We start from the raw sequence: 17,017 nt of genomic DNA on the forward strand, positions 1-17,017 counted from the left end.
AGGTTGTACAAAATGATTGACACACCAGCCAGAAAAAAAAAAAAAAAACTTGTTCAGATGAGGCTGTAAGGTTTCTTTCAGAAATTTGGTAACCTTTCCTTTCTTCAGACTGGAATGAAACAGAGTTCATAGGAGGGTGGTATAGAGCCTATCCCAATTGTACTTGGGGTGGTGTCAATGTCTTTTGGATCAATCAGAGGTTTCAAGGTAAAATGCTGTAAAATGCTGGTCAGGATTAAAAATAGTTCCATGCGGGCCAGGCCCTCTCCAACACAAACTCTTTTTCCTAAAAATGACACACAAATCAATTAATCATTTAATTCTATCTCTGAGTTATCACATGAGGAGGCTTAAATAATACAGAATTAATGAATATATTAATCAATGAATAATTAATGCTTGGCTTCTATTCATCCACAAACCTGGTTTCTCTTCTTCCCTTTCTTCCTTTCCTTATGTCTATCTGTTTCCTGGAAACTAGCTTCTAGGGACAGTATTAATCCAGGACCCAATTCCTTAGAATTCATACAACTGGGTGTTAAAGAGCTAGAGTACTTAGTGCTTCAGTCCCACCCTCCCACTTCCTACTTCTAGCAAGGACTGTATTTATTCATCTACCAATACATGCATTTGCAGTTTAGGCATCCACTGATCTTGGCTAAATGTCTATCTAGTTTCCAGGGACACCCTCCTTCCCTTCACCTTCCAACCTGGGATGGAAACATCTTCTTGCTGATGCTAGTCCCTAATAGCACACTTGACCACTTCCCTTGTCCTGTGCACGCCTCCGAAAACAGCCTCCTCATTAGACCCTTCAACTAACATTTTTTGAGTGTTTGCCACCTGTTTTCTAAAAAGACCCTTACAAATTAAGACAAAATACCCAAATGTTATTTCCTCAAAAAAAATTCCCTTACCCTCTAAATGCTCTTCCCCTGCCTCAGAAAGACCAGTCAGGAGTTCATCTCACCATGCTCTCACAGCAGCCTCTAGCACAGCATTGGGCACACTACAGCTTCATTGCCTGTGAATTAGTCTTCCTCTCTCTTGGAGGGAAGATTCTTATTCACTTTCGTATCCCTGGATCTCAGTGTGGGATTGCTACACATAAGGTGCTCAGTAATGTTATTGATTAAACTGACTTCTCAAGGTAACTGAGAAAATTCTTGGTAGAACTGGACTTCTAGGAGCTCTTCAGAATCTCTGCAGGGTCAGGAAGCAGAATCAATGGGCAGAGCCTCCAACCCAATAGAAAAACCTAACAACCTGAACATGCCTCTGGCCTCATAGAAATGGCAATTCGTGCAGGCCAGAGAAGTCTCCCTTCTCCTCACTTGACCCCTGATGCACACATGAAAACAGAGCTTGCTTGCCTGCTGAGAAAGCCATGAAGTGGTCACTCTTCTTAAAGTTGCCACTTTCATCCAGAAAGTGGCCAGGGTCAAACTTCCGTGGGTTGGGAAACTCTTTTTCATCATACAGAAGAGAGGTCAGAGACACCATTATTTCTGTGCCCTTTCAGAAAGAGAAACACATGAATTAGTTTATAAATGAATCATGGAACTTGAAAACAATTAGAAATCCCTCACCTAATCTTCTTATAGATCTTGTAGATGAGGGAGGGGAGTGGGAGGCACAAAAAGGAGAATTTATTTGCTTCAAGTCACATAACAAATGAACAGCCAAGCCAAACAGGTCTTAACCATGTAATGCCCGGTCCAGGGCCCTGTTCACTGCCTGTAAGGCCATTCTCAGCAAGTTGTAGTCTGACACAGCATTTCCTGTGCAGAAAGAAAATCAAGGAAACTCCCTGAAGTACATTGCTCTGGACAAATAAATTGCAATATTGTCTAACAGAGCTGATGTCACTGAAAATCCCGCTTATTTTCTTGAGAACTGACTTGAAGTCTTCTTTGAACCTCAGTGCTAAGGTCTGTAAACAAGTCAGGATGGCACCTGGTATATTGACAGAGAATTGTTAGAGTCTGTAAACAAGTCTGCATGGCGCCTGGCAAAATGCCAGAGGGAGTGGTTTGTGAAGTAACAAAAGCGAGCCATTAAGTGTGGAGATTCCTGATTGGTTGACTGCTGTATCTAGTTTATGCTAATTAAGATAAGCTGTGCAAAATGTATAAATACCTCTGTTATCCTACAATAAACGGCTTCCATTCCTGCTGCATCAACGTATACAAGTTGTTCGTCCACCCCCCCAGCACCTCAGTAGCTTGAATGTCCATATTCTTGAAAAACATTTAATTTCCCATCAAGATGAGAAACTGGTAAGGATGCTGTGATGGTTTAGATATGAGGCACCACAAAAAGTTCATGTGTAAGGCAATGCAAGAAAGTATAGAGGTGAAATGAGTGGGTTATGAGAACATTAACCTAATCAGTACATGGATTAACTGGGTGGTGACTATAGGCAGGTAAAGTATGGCTGAAGGAGGTGGGTCATTGGGGAAATGCCACTGGAATATATATATTTTTCCTTGATCTGCTGATCTTAATCTCACTCTCTGCTTCCTTTCAAGTCCTGAGCTGCCCTCCTCCAATCCACCCGTCTGCCTTGATGTTCTGCCTTACCTTGGGTACAGAGCAATAAAGTCAACCATATAGAGACTGAGACCTCTGAAACCATAAGTCCCCAAATAAACTTTTCCTCCTCTAAAATTGTTCTTGTTGGGTCTTTTGGTCATGGCAACAAAACAGCTGAGTAAAACAGATGTTCTCCTGTTGCTATGTTGATTTAACTGAATTGCAACATATTCTTTTAGAAAGGAGAGAGAATTTCCAACTTCTAGATTCAGTTTATTTTTCAAAGTCAATGGAATCTTTGCCTCTATCTAATCAAGCTATGTTACCACATGTAAGTTGTCTAACATTTCAGTACTACATTTCCATCACTAGTAAAATGCCAACAACCCACCATAGTTTATTGTAATTGTAAAATGGTAAAATAGGATAATATGTGAAAGACATTAGGGAGGACATTGAACTTAGTGTCCTGCTAATGGAAGTGAGGACTCTGCCACTGAGCTACACCCTCAGCCCAAAAACTTTTTACATACATATTGCCACATGTGAAAGTGCTCAGGAAGAAAGATTTTATTACCATTATGATAATGATAAGTTTTCACAATATTTTGGTATCTAAATGTAACCCATAATTAAAGAAAAAAATGTCAATAAAAACAGACCCCATGATATCCTAGAATTATCACACAAGAACTTCTAAATAGATGGATATTATGAATGTGCCCAAGTATTTAAAGAATAATTATAAAGGAATAAATAGTAGCTATTATATCCCTATATAAAAGTAGATATGCTATTAAATTCTATAAGGAAACAACAGTAAGTAAATAAATCACAAAATTACAGATTAACAGTTAATATAAAGACATTTTCAGGCAGACAAAACTATATAATTCTTTATTTTCAGCATTTAGAATTCAAAAAATGTTATTCAACATATTGCCATAAGCCAAGCAAAATCAGGCCTATTATTAAATTGCTAAATTTAATAACATGGCAGCCATCTATGACCTGGATGAACACAGCATCACTGGAACAGAAGATAATTTTCAGTGGGTTGATGAATAAATGATCAATTGGGAAATGTTTACGTGGCTAGACCCAGCCACTTTTTCTGGGAATTTTGAATTTGAGGAAATGGTTGAGAAAAGTTTGAGCAAAAGGGATTAGAGCTTAAGGATAGATCTTTTTTAAGATGTAAGAGATGTGAATAGATAGAAAGGAGCCAGAGGGAGGGAAAATATGAAGATTAAGCAAGAAGGGGCTGGGGATACAGCTCAGTTGGTACAGTGCTTGCCTCGCATGCACAAGTTCAATCCCCAGCACCACAAAAAGAAAAAAAAAAGAAGAGGCAAGAGGAAATTATTATTTAAGGAAGATCTTTGAAAAAGTGAGGAGAAAGGGGCTCCTCAGCAGTTTAGAAGGGTTTACTTTAGATAAAAGGGGACTTGTTTCACAGTGACAGACATGAAAGAGAATTGTGTGGATGCAGCTAAGTGTGTGTATCTAGGGGAAGGGGTTGAGGGACTTCCTCCCAGTGCTCTGATTTCCTCTGTCAGGTGGAAGACCAAGTCACCTGGAATAAAGGAGCTGGTAGAGAGTCGGGGTGTTGAGGAAAGTTCAAGGTTAAAAGAGTCATTGTGGCACCTGGTGACCCAAGATGAGTAAAGTTATAAAACAGGGTTTCTGAGTACCTTTGAGACACATTCAGAATTGGTGAAAATTATACCCATGTATTGTGGGTTCTTGATTGTAAGACCAACTTGCTGGGTTGCAGAGTCTTCTCTGGCAGACTGGGTTCAATAGTTCAAGTCGGGGAGGAGGAAGGAGATTATTGGATCAGGCTCTTTATAAGTAAGTGCATCAGAAAGCAGGGAGAGAGGGAGGGAGACGGGAATGTAAGACATGGGTTAATTGGCAAGAGTAACAAAACAGACCTGGGAGAGCAAGGAAGCAGATTGCACTAACAACCAGGCAGAGGGTGGAGCTATCAGTATACTGAGGTTGCTACCGTTATTCTATTTAGAAAATGTGTCAACAAACGAGAAAGAAAGGAGCACATGGTCAGAGGGTGAGATGCCTGAGTTCCCTTAGAAGTTTAGGCAATTCACATTGGGATCATCGACAGCCAGGTTCCTAAGGAGAAGCATAGATTAATTATCTCTTACCTTTGGAAAAAAGTATTCTCTGAACTTAACGTCCTGAGTCACTGTATGAGGCAGGTTGACGGGAAGGAGGTTAATGTATCTCTGGATCTCATGCAGCACAGCATCCGTGTAGGGCATGCGGCTCCTGTCCTGCATGCAGGGGCTGCGGTCTCTTCCAATCACTCGTTCAATCTCTTCCTGGACTTTAACTGGAGAGGAAGAAATGATAATTTATATGAAATGACAAAGATGTGAAATAACTTTTATTTGATTTCTTAATCATTGAGGTGGAAGATAGGGAAATTATGGATCATTACCTCCATAAGGGAAAAATAGAAGTTTTAACTTCCTGGGCAAGTTAGATGTCAATTAATTACCTAAATATATACACATATAAAACATAATTGTCCAACAAAGTTCAGTTTTCAAACCAGATTCTCTATTTTGTGTAGACTCAAAGATCTGGAATCTTAAAAAGTCATTAAAAACCATGTAGTTTACCACTTTGTGTGTACCAGTTTTTATTATAAATATTATTGTAAATTCCAAGAGGTTAAGAAGTACTCAGTGCAGTAAGTGCTTAATAAAGAGAAGAACAGAATAAGATATTTGGTTGATTAAGCACAAGGGAACAGGAAGAAAATTAACATTTATTTAGAATGTAATATATGACAGACATACTGCACAATTCATTACAGTATAATTCCTCAAAATAGCACTGTGTGTTAGGTATTATTTTGTTTAGTCTAGAAAGAAACCTGGCCAGAGAAGTAAGTGTATTTCCTAAAGACACCCAGGTAATATGTGGTCTTTCCCATATCATCCCTGTGAAACAGATGAGAGACCAGGAACATGGACATGTAGTAAGGAGTCTGAGGCAGCTGCTCACAAGTATAATCAGAACGTTAAGCCACCACTATTAGAGTCTAAAACCCATTTTCCAGAGTATCAATGCCATGTTACCACTTTGGTCAGGTTACACATTTATCTACCACCTGGAGAATGCAACTTTGTAATGGAGCATGTGAAAATTCTGCACTTTAGTAGCTGTAAAGAAGAAAAAAGGAATTTCAGACAAGGAATTTCACTTTCTTGATTTAGGGGGTGAAGTTTTATCTAGAAGAAAGGAGTCATATATATTGGTCAGGAACTACTTACAAAATCAGAATGGCATAGAATGGCACAGTAAGAGTTGTGATGGGAAGAAAGTAAAGGAAAATATATACAAATACGATGCAAAAGAAATCCAAATGGAAGTGATGGGGAAACATGACACAACAACATCTTGTGAAGTACAAACAAGATTTAAAGGTGTGTAAAATAATACATACTGTTTCTGCTCATACTCAGCACAGGTTTTGCAAAAGCTCATGAGAGAGTATATGTCATGTAAAAGAAACACAGGAGCACCACATCTCACAATGCACACTAGTAAAGGAATCTTAAGATTATGCTTCTATTTTCCCTATAAACAATGGGAGGGTAGAAGGACCTAAAACAAAGTGCTGATATCATGGAGGTAAGTCTCATGAGGTTTATTTCTACTGAATGTGTTGCAATGCATGAGATCAAAGTCATGATATAGCAATGAAGGAAATGTCCTCCTACATGAGGATACAACACAAAAGAGGTGGGAAAATGAGAAAGTTGCATTTGCAAGATAAGTTATGTTTGTGGGGAAATTTTTATTTTTCTAAAAAAGCAAAGAAAGGGTTTTTTAAATTGGGGTACAATTATTTTTTAGTTGGAGAGTCAGCCTTTCTGATTGAGAAATATTGTAAGCTTCTTGAGCAAATCCCTACATTGTTAATGCATTTGAGTATAAATATCTTTTGACAAAGGTATATTTATCTGGACATGGAAGACATATCAAAAGAGATTTTTGCAGAGAAAGAAAGAGGCTATCTCTTCGGTTTGGGAGTTGGAGTTTTATCTAGAACGAAGGGGTCATATAAAGTGGTCAGAAACTACTTATAGGATGTCCAGATCCTTTGACAAATGTTACTGCATCTGTCCCAAACCAAATCAAGGATTCTGCACCATAGCAAGAATCCATGGCCCTTCTGATCTGTGTTGTTCAAACATTTCATTCTTTTTCCAGTGATCTAATTTGAATTGAATTCATCCAGTGGTAGGTAAAAGTACAAATGATGAAAGTATTTCTAGTACATTATCTATGCAGGTAAACAGTGGAACAGTTATCAGTGTTGTCTGCCAACACCTACCTGGACTTCATTCTGCCTGTCACCTGTGCTCATACCTGAGACCTCAGGATGCTTCAACAAGAGCAAGAGTCCATATTTCATTGTGGTACTTGTTGTCTCTGTTCCTGCACTAAACAGATCCCAGATGGTGATGATCAGGTTGTCCATGGTAAAGTCAGACTGTTTGTTATGTTTTTCCTAGAAATGATGTGTGAGAGTTTCTTGGTAAATAAAATATCTTCCAGGTAAAATAAAATAATTCAATATAACATAAGTATTTGGTAAATTAAGGCAGACATTAATGCTATAGCTAAAGGTGAAGTGAGAAGAATATTAGAATTCCTTTAAACTGTTAAAATAAAACCAGTTACAAACCTCTAAGTCCTCACTTTCCAACCCACTAGAGTAAATCAATTGCCCCGTAATGTCTTGCAAACATAATTTTTATTATGTCATCCACTGCTACTCCCTGTCAGTTCTAGCATCCACTGTCTGTTTCATCATGTCGAAATCTACCCTTCAGACCTCCAGTGGTACACGCTCCCCAACTTCATCACTATTCTCAATTTCATCAGTCATCATACCCACCACCATTCCTCAGTTAAAGTCAAGTTAAATTAACCTCCTCAAAATTTACACACGCTTAACCACTCAATTATCATTCCTTAGAACTATTTTACCCTCCCTGTTAATCTAAGCCAGAGTTTCCTCAAAACTGTGAAGTCTCCTGCAATCTCTCCAAAGGTAAGCCTCCCCAGATTTCTATCTATTCCTGTGTTCAACTAATTGTTAGGCCTTCCATTCATGGATGGTTTCTTGTTTGTTTGTTTTGTTTTGTTTTTTGGTACTGGGGATTAAACCCAATGGTGTTTTACCACTGAGGTGCACCAAAAGCCTTTTTTATTTTTCAGTTTGAGACAGGATCTTGATAAATTGCTGAGGGCCTCACTAAGATGCTGAGGCTGCCTTGAACTTGTGAGCCTCCTGCCTCAGCCTCCCAAACTGCTGGAATTTCAGGCATGCACCACTACCCCTGGCTCATGGAGGTTATTTTATGAACAGTGACATTATCTTCAGTCTTGAACATGTGACTGTATATGTGTATCAATTCATCCCCAAATAAAGAACAGCCTTTATCATGGTAAATACAAATCCTTTCATGTCATTTCACCACTGAGAATTTTAAAATATCGCAAGACACTCAATGATTTGCATTAACAGAAGGTTGCACAAGTAATGGAAAAACAAAGCTCATCTTTGAGTGACATTACCCACAAGCATGAGATATAAAGACAGAGTCACATTATACCTTTTCCATTTTAATCAGGAAATAGTCAATAAAGTCTTGAGGGTTATTGATGTCCAGAGATTCTTGATGCTCTTTTACTTTCTCCACAATAAACTTTTTTTGGTTAGCAATGTTTTTAAAAAGCTCATTATGACTTCCTGGGAAATAATGTAAACTAGGGAAAAAATTATAGAGCTGAAAGAGGAAAAAAAATCCTTCATTAACTCAAGAAACATTTATAAGCCCTTATTAGATGTCACCCACTTTGCTACGTGCTGAGTACAAATGAGTAAGACCCACTTCCTGCACTAAAACATACATGGAATTTAAAGGAGAGGACACAAATAAAATGTCTGTGGTTATCAAATGTACAGAAAATTAGATTCCAGATGTAGCTCACTGGTTGTTTTGCCAAAGCTACTTTCAGAAATACTTAATACCTCTGGGTGCTAAATGAAGGGGTAGGCTACTTGTTCTCTGAGATTTTTCCCAGATAGAGGACATGATGACCTTATGAATCCACACAGAATTTCAGTTGCTAATGACTGTTCAACACAATCTACTAGAATTTTTTGACAGTGTACCATACCATAGGAAGAAATACATTTTACATCATCAAGCTCTATACTTATAGATTTTTTTAAAAAAGTTTCTCAAATGAATTTTCTAAAATGAATGACTCTAATACTGTATTTTTCTTTCTGTTCTACTTTACTTCATATTATAAATTTCATCTGAACCATTAAACTAACCTCGTATCTTACAAACACGTTACAAATAATAGCTTTATATACATCACTTTAGCCATTTTGAAATAGGGCCGAGGGATGAGGTAGGTATGGGCAATAAATTAGCTAGAAAATTATTTTGTAACTGAAGGAAAACCTAAATCAACACTCTAGCTCCACATACTTATAATCAACTTTAAAAATTATGAATTCTGGAGGTGATATCATTCATCTCCCACTATCCGATGGTTCTGAAACTGAAGCCACTTAACAGGTTAAAACTGTTCTGTGAAAGTTGCCTTTTGCTCTTCTCCCCTGTTCAGTGTCTTAATGATTGAATGATTGACTAATGGGGAATTGTAACAGCAATAATGGCTATATCATTTTGTCATATTTCACCCTGTCTTGAAAACTGTCCCCTTGGAAAGTTGTTCTTTGTCTATTCCCTTGCCCAGCATTATAATTTCTAAACAAAACCATCTTTAAGTGACTGACTGAACTGCTGGAGGCAACTATTGCAAGAAAAAAGAATAAGAAAAATATAGGTTCCAAGACCTTTAATCAGTTCTCTTTCTTTAGTTTTTCAGAATCTGGAACATCTGGTGGTCTTCAGATAACATCAGTGTATGGGCTAAAGATTTGCTAATCCAGCTCTTTAAATAAAAGTGGAATATCATTTAACTTGCAGGAAAATAAAGTGTCTGCCTAAAGAATTCTAAGGACTGGCCTAGGAGATGCAAGTTGGTTATTATCACAAAGATGTTCCAGTAAAAGAGAAAGGAAAACACTCCCAAGGGAGGGAGATGGTTAATGAACCTGCATGTGTGACTCGGCATGTAGCCTTCAAGTCTGTGATCCCCTCTCCTGCTCAGGAAAGTCTTTTTGCACCAGAGTTCTCTATGATGAACTTCATTTTTAAGGTATCACAGCCTCCCACCTCCATCTTCTCAGGGTGGTATCCCTTGAATAAATCAGATTTCCTTCCCATCAACTCTTATCTCCCAAGTATTGACTTTTAAGCAGAGAGCAGATGGACTTGAGTCCAATGATAATTTCACATTTAAATAGAACTGGATCTTACCTGTATCCAGGGAGTGCTTACAAGTCGGAAGTTTTCATGAAAATAGTGAATCAAGGTATGAAATTTCTCATCACCATAGTCAAAACGATTCTGGAAAATGACAGAGGCGATCACATTGCAGGGAACACAGGTCAGAAGGAAGGTAGGATCACATGGAGATCCTAAAAACAATGGAAATTAGAAGTTAGTACACAATTCTCATATAAATCTTAAAAGTATTATTTAAAATAACTTGGAAGGGTGAACTTCCTAGATAGGCCATCATTACTACAAACTCCACATGCCTAAAAATCAATTCATTGTTTTTCCCCAAACAAAAGTGACTAATAAGCTCCAGATTGTTTGTTAATTTCTATTCCCAGGTATCTGACTCCTTTCATTATTTTCCAAATGTTCTAACTCACAAAAAGGAAAATGCATGAAAATCATTTCATGTAGACACTTTCTCATGCTGCCTGTAGAAAACTGAGCAACAAATAATAGAGTAAAGAATAATAAGAAAGAGGAGAGAGTAAGCAGGGCTGGGGTTGTGACTCAGTGGTAGAGCGCTTGATCCTCAGCACCACATGAAATAAATAAATAAAACAAGGTATTGTGTCCATCTACAACTAAAAAGAAAAAAAAATATTAAGTTTAAAAAAAAGAATAAGGGAACTTGAAATTGTATTTAACACAACACTCCTTGGAAATCCAGGTATAATTTTCTTATAGAAGAGAGAGTAATAAGAAATAAATGCAGTCACACTCAGATATTTGAAAAAAATCCACTATAATTTTGAAAGCAGGTTTCCTACATAATAAAGAATATAACTTAACAGACACCAGAATGGCAATATGTAAATCAATGGTTGTGCAACTGATGTGATTCTGCAATCTGTATATGGGGTAAAAATGGGAGCTCATATCCCACTTGAATCAAAGTGTGAAATATGATATATCAAGAACTATGTAATGTTTTGAACAACCTACAATAAAAATTAATTAAAAAAAAAGAATATAACTTCTTCTTTTTTTCTTTTTTTGTACTAAGGAATTAAGCCAGGGGTGCTTAACCACTGAGCCACATCCCCAGCACTTTTTATTTTTTATTTTGAGACAGGGTCTCACTAAGTTGCATAGGGCCTTGCTAAATTGCTGAGGCTGACCTTGAACTTCCAGTCCTCCTGTCTCAGCCTTCTGAGCCACTGGGATTACAGACATGCACTACCATACCCAGCAATCTCCATTTTTTTTTAAATGTTTGATAGTCCATAGCTATTAAGTTTTATTCCTTTGTCTTCCTCTTCTACCCACATCTAGACAAGCGGATTAAAAATCCCAAATGCTCACTCCATTGGCACAAGCAGGAAGTTTAATCCATGCAAGCCCTGCCCTGAACAGGGACCCCATCCTGGCCACAGCTCCAAAACACCATGAAACCCTCAAGCCAATATCACTTACCTTCTTTCTCACACCATTTTCAGAACTGCTTGGGAATCACTGTCTTCCCAGAAAGCACCATGACATAATAATAAAACTTTCATATCCTATCAGCCTGTGTCACAGCATTAGTCTGCACCCTGCCTCTGTGCAGTGACAACACAGCCCTATACCTCCAGAAGGAAACAATTAGCTCAATAGAAAAGTAGAAGTTTCAAGGACACACTGTTTTTTCTCAATCTATAGAAGACATTTCCAACAGTTAGCATCATCCAATGTTGAAATGGGTGTCCCCAAGAGTCTGAGGTCCCCATTAGTAGGTGGAATGAGGCAGAATGCCAGTGACCATAGGTCTGAAAGCTGAGAAAAGGTCATGGTCACCATAGGAAAGTGGAACCCATCAATGTAAATTCTATTTGAAATACAAAGTAAGTCCAGGCATGGTGGTACCCGCCTGTAAATCTCAGCTACTCCAGAGGCTGAAGAAGGAGAATCACAAGTTCAAGGCCAGCTCATGCAACTTAAGGAGACACAATCTCAAAATAAAAGAGTAAAATGGGCTAGGGAATGTAGCTCAGTGATAAAGCACCCCTGCACTAAAAGACAAGAAAGGAAATCCAAATGAAGTACAAAAAAAGTCACTTCCTATTTAATATATATTATAAGCCAAATTACTTTGCTAATTCTATTTCCAAAATTTTATTCTAAGGAAATAGTCAAACATCAACAATGTTTTGTATAAATTTCAGTTTTTGGATTAATAGCACCAAAGACCAGCAATAACTCATCTGACCAAAAGTAGAAGACTGGCTAATTAAATTATGGTACATCGGAAATAAGAGAATCCAGTTAATGTTCTTGAGAGTACTTTAAAATCAAACATATGAGACTATCAACTCGATATATTATATCTAAAAATAAGTTTACAGAACAATATGCACAGTATATGCCCCCTATTCTCATTCCTTTCCTTCCTGCATAATAGGTATCAAACAATGTTCACTGGCACTCTTAATCCATTTCCAAAAATTTATTCTAAGAATGAAACTAGATTTATATAAATAAACACAACAGCGATTCACCATAGGAATAAAGTATTATTAATTTAATAATATGCTTTAAAATATTTAAATAATAAGGTTCCAAAACAATGCATGTTCTCATCTTCTTCCTCTGGACATAGTTAATCACATTTTCCAGTTTATCTCACAAGTGTGACCCTGTTTGTTACTAAGATAGAGCCCATGGAATAGGAGAGAAATTTTCTGTGACACCTCCATGCCTGACCTAAATGTTATTTACTGTTTTCCTTGGTCTTTTCTCCTTTCACTATCAAAGAGATGAATCTTGCTTGACATCGAAAGCCAAAGGGTAATGATATTAAAGACCTGTCAACCTGTCCTAAAAGTGGCTATGCCCCTCACCACTCCACTTCTTACTGTCACCTGCAAAAAGTAAATTTCTGGTTTACTTGATACTCCAAATCCTTATCTAAAATTCTACTTGTAATAGCAATTAGTCTACCTTATTACTGTTAATTATACAAATAATTATACACACCGTTGGTTTTTTTTAATTCATCTATCAGACACAAGGCTTCCTCTTTAATTCGGTCTTCAATGGTTTTCTTCCCCATCCCCATATTCCGCAAAACCGTGAGGGAGAAACGCCGAGTTTGCTTCCATATGTCACCATTGCTGAAAACAATTCCTATCAAAACACAAAGAAAAAGAGCACAGATGAATATACTCCATGGTCCTGAGTTCTACCCGAGTACTCATCTCACTCATCCCAGGAAATGACAGTGACACATAACCAGGAATGTAAATATAGTGGTGGCAGCTTCAGAAATTCCCATGAAGCCCCACCTCACCTGCCACCTTTCTTCACCTAACCTAGCATTTTACTGTCAGGACACTTGATCTTATATATTATTAAGCTCTTCTTCACCCATCAGCTCCTCAAAATCTCAGAACAATTCTGTGAATCAGTGTTCTGTCCCCATTATACTGGAAAGAATGTTGATGATTATGGGAATAAAATGCTTGCTGTTATGATCACACAGTTAATAAATCATAGTGAGTCCAAAACATAGGATTCTTCAGGCATGACTCTTATGACTGTAAGTGAATTTTAGGAGAATCATCAAGAGGTGGCAATTCTCAAGAGAATGTGAGACAACTCTTCTGCATTTTAAGGAATCTCCTGATAATCTATTCCTCACATAAAGGAAATAGTCATGGACAGATAGCTCTTCGAATCTTAATATCCACTTTTACTTGTTTAATCTCTTCCACGTAATGTGGTCTTAGCATCAGTAAGTTCAAAATCAGACTTCCAAATTCAAGACAAGATACAGAGGAGAAGGGGAAGGGGGACAAAATTATAGGCAATTTTCATAGGAAACTCTTAGCACACAATGTAGAGAAGAAAAGGATCATTTATCTGTGTGTTCCAGAACCCAGTGATCCACCAGAAAGATGAATAATTTAAAGTCAGCTCCCAAACTGGACAAGTCAACTATAGACAGTCCCCAATTTAACAGTGTTTTAATCTCTGAATTTTTTTTTACTTTATAATAGTGCAAAATGGACACATATTCAATAGAAATCACACTTAAAATTTTGAATCTTTAATTTTTTCTCAGGCTAGTGACATGCAGTGCTGATCCTTGGTAACACCAGTCGGCCAGGGCTCCCAGTCAGCCTTGCAATCATGGAGGTAGATGGCTGATGCTAGACCATGATGTTAGTGTACAAAATGTATTTTGACTTAGAATATTTTCAGCTTAGATGGGTTTATAGGGATATAACCACATCATAAATCAAGGAGCATCTGTACTTAATTTTTAAAAAAGCTTTTATAATCTCGATCCAATGTATAATTCCTATGCATTTGTCCTTGATCCTTTTATCAGAGTATATCTGTGCTTTATGCTTTGTATTCTATTGGATTTGAATACTTCTTAGGTTTTTTAGAAGAATAAAAGATTAACAACAGATCTGGAAATAGTCCAAATCCACAATGATTCCATGAATATTAACCAGGCTTCAAACAGAGCCTCATAGATCCATGCTTCAGTCCAAGAAGCAAAATATTTGGTGAATAGAATGCTATAGTCATTACCTCCCCTGTTCTCTTTCAGTCGCTTGCTCGTAATATCAACTGGCCATAATTAAATTAAAAGTGTCTTAAGCACAAATTCATAGAGCATTAGTGTCAGATGGTTTACTTTCACTGAATTTAATGTTTCATGAGGACATTATGTCACATTCATAGATTTTGGAAATTAATTAACAACACCTTAGAGAAAATTTATTTATTAGAAATTATTAGAGGTCAGGAAGGAGCAGAGGAGGGTGGATAAAAGAAGGGTGATTTCATCAGTCCAGATTGTATGCATATTTTGAAATACCACACCAAACCCCATTAATATGTATAATTAATGTAGGTTGATTGAAAATTTAATAAAACTTTAAAACAATTTATTCATAGGCTTCATTTAGAATTATGAAATGTGTGTTTCATAAATTTTTTTCAAGTGCTTCTAATTTCTTAATTTCTTCAGCTGTTTGGATTCTTGCAACTTATCAACCCAAGGACATTCCGCCAAAAAACAATCATACCTAATCCTTGGAAAATGTGGTCTATCACTGGGTAACTTCCTCTGCCAGAAAACTCCTCTGCCCGATCAATTAGAGCTTCCTTTACAGCTTCATATCCATATAATACCACAGTGGGCTTCATGCCAAAGTGCACAGTAAACACAGGGCCATAATTTTTTGCTAGCTGGAAAAGAAGCAGGAGATGCAGAAAAGTGAGAATTTCAATACTTAAATGTAAAGAACTGAAAGAAATATTTTTATTTGTACAGTCTCATTAGTACCATTATAAAGGAATTATGAAGGAATTCAACTTTTAGAACCATTAATTTAATAAAAAAATACATTTAAATGGTACTTATCATGATATTATTAGTAAGATTGCTATTGTTATTATTCAGCTCCAATTATGTGACAGAGACTATATTATGCATCTGTTTATACGACTTAATAAACTTTTCCTGCCAAACCTAGAATTGCATCAATTTCAACCTTCCTGATTAAACTTATAATAAAACGATTTATTTCTCCTCCTGATTAAAAAAGTTCCTCCAAATTGCCCCATGTATACATGTTTACACTGCTAATCATCCTTGTTATTCATTCTCAATATCATCCTTTTAGCACCAAAGATCTGTACATTTTACTAATACAGGAAAACTTGGCAAACTTGTCATAGTATCTGCCTACTCTCCAGACTGCAAATTCTATAATGTTACTCTTTTAAAATTTTCATTTACCATTAAAAATCCTCTATATTTATCTACAATGGTACCTAATGCAAAGTAGTCATTAATTATTGCTGAATGTATGATATACTCAGGTAACCCATGCAAAATCATTATTATTTACATCTTAAGGAAATGGAGCTCAAAGCTCAGAAAAATCTTAAAACCTGCCTAAAGCCGTGAATTAACAAATGGGTAAACCAGATGCTGACACAATCTTGATCCAGAACCCAAGGCACAGGAAGAAGGAGCTTCTAGGGCAGTGCTACAGCAACTGAGCTATCTCTGGGGAAAGATAGGTTTCAGATAATTCCTTTGGAGAGGTACCACTATGTAAAGTTGGAGCAGAAAGTTATTGATTTCTTAAGTTGGTAAATGTAATAGGAATTTTCAAAATTCCTGAGCCCTTGGTCACTTCCTTGACTTCAAGTTAATATGTGCTTCAGGAGAATTTATTGTTGGAGCCATGTAAGTCAGTAGATTTTGCTAAAACTGAAAACAGTTTTGTTTCTATTAGAGCTCACCAAAGAATAAATACTAAAATAGAGACCTAGGTCACAATAAAGATAGAGAATTCCTGCTTTTGACAATTTCAACAGTCACCTCATAGATCCTATTTTCCTCTAGTTATATATATTCAAAAAATCATATCCAGGTAGTCAGTGGATACTTCCCTTTAAAACATGGCACCCAGGACCATATTTTATTTAGCTCTAGGGCTATGTTATTGACTCGTTGCAAACACCTGAAAGAAAAATCAATCATACTTACAATGCTTAAGGATCTGTCAACATTCTTAATATCTAACTGTAGAATATTTCCAATGATTGGAAGAGGAGTGGGCCCAGGTGGGAGCTTCCCTTTGGCATGCCTTCGATTCCACAGAGAAAAAAGAATCAAACAAGACAGACAAACCACCAAGACAACCAAGAGAGCCATTGGTAAGCTGCGTAAATGCAACTGGAAGCTTAGACTCCAGTGATTCTATAAATATAGTGGGCTCTTGTCACCAAACTTGTGTGTCCTTTGCACTTTCGGTACATGTTGTTTATCTTCAGTACACTTGGGCCTGCTGGTAGAAATGAGAACAAACATAAGATTCTAAGTACTGATAAATTCCCGTTTAAACTGTCATTCCAACTAAAACAAAGTTGAAAACTATCAGATTTTCAAAGGGTTGGCTTCAGCCTATGAAACTGACAAAAGATTTATAAGAATATCCCACCAGGCACAGTGGGATACACCTATTATCTCAGATAATTCAGAGGCTGAGGCAAGAGGATTA

At 37.0% G+C, this 17,017-nt stretch overlaps 1 protein-coding gene across 4 annotated transcripts; it reads right to left on the minus strand.

Moving 5' to 3' along the window:
* Positions 1-104: 104 nt before the first annotated feature.
* LOC143380969 (cytochrome P450 2C21-like) lies at positions 105-16,671 on the minus strand. 4 transcript variants are annotated; one of them, XM_076834165.1, is made up of 9 exons: positions 16,504-16,671; positions 15,029-15,191; positions 12,963-13,112; positions 9,984-10,144; positions 8,196-8,369; positions 6,943-7,084; positions 4,704-4,891; positions 1,374-1,515; positions 105-286 (listed from the first exon to the last, which is right to left on the minus strand). In XM_076834165.1, the coding sequence occupies exons 1-9, from the start codon at positions 16,669-16,671 to the stop codon at positions 105-107; spliced, it is 1,470 nt and encodes a 489-aa protein (XP_076690280.1). The 4 variants fall into 4 exon arrangements, with proteins under 4 accessions (XP_076690280.1, XP_076690281.1, XP_076690282.1 ...); XM_076834166.1 differs by having other exon boundaries at positions 9,984-10,113; positions 12,962-13,112; XM_076834167.1 differs by lacking the exon at positions 12,963-13,112.
* Between the last annotated feature and the right edge of the window lie 346 nt (positions 16,672-17,017).

The sequence above is a fragment of the Callospermophilus lateralis genome, chromosome 15, assembly GCF_048772815.1.
Source record: "Callospermophilus lateralis isolate mCalLat2 chromosome 15, mCalLat2.hap1, whole genome shotgun sequence".
Lineage (NCBI taxonomy): Eukaryota > Metazoa > Chordata > Mammalia > Rodentia > Sciuridae > Callospermophilus > Callospermophilus lateralis.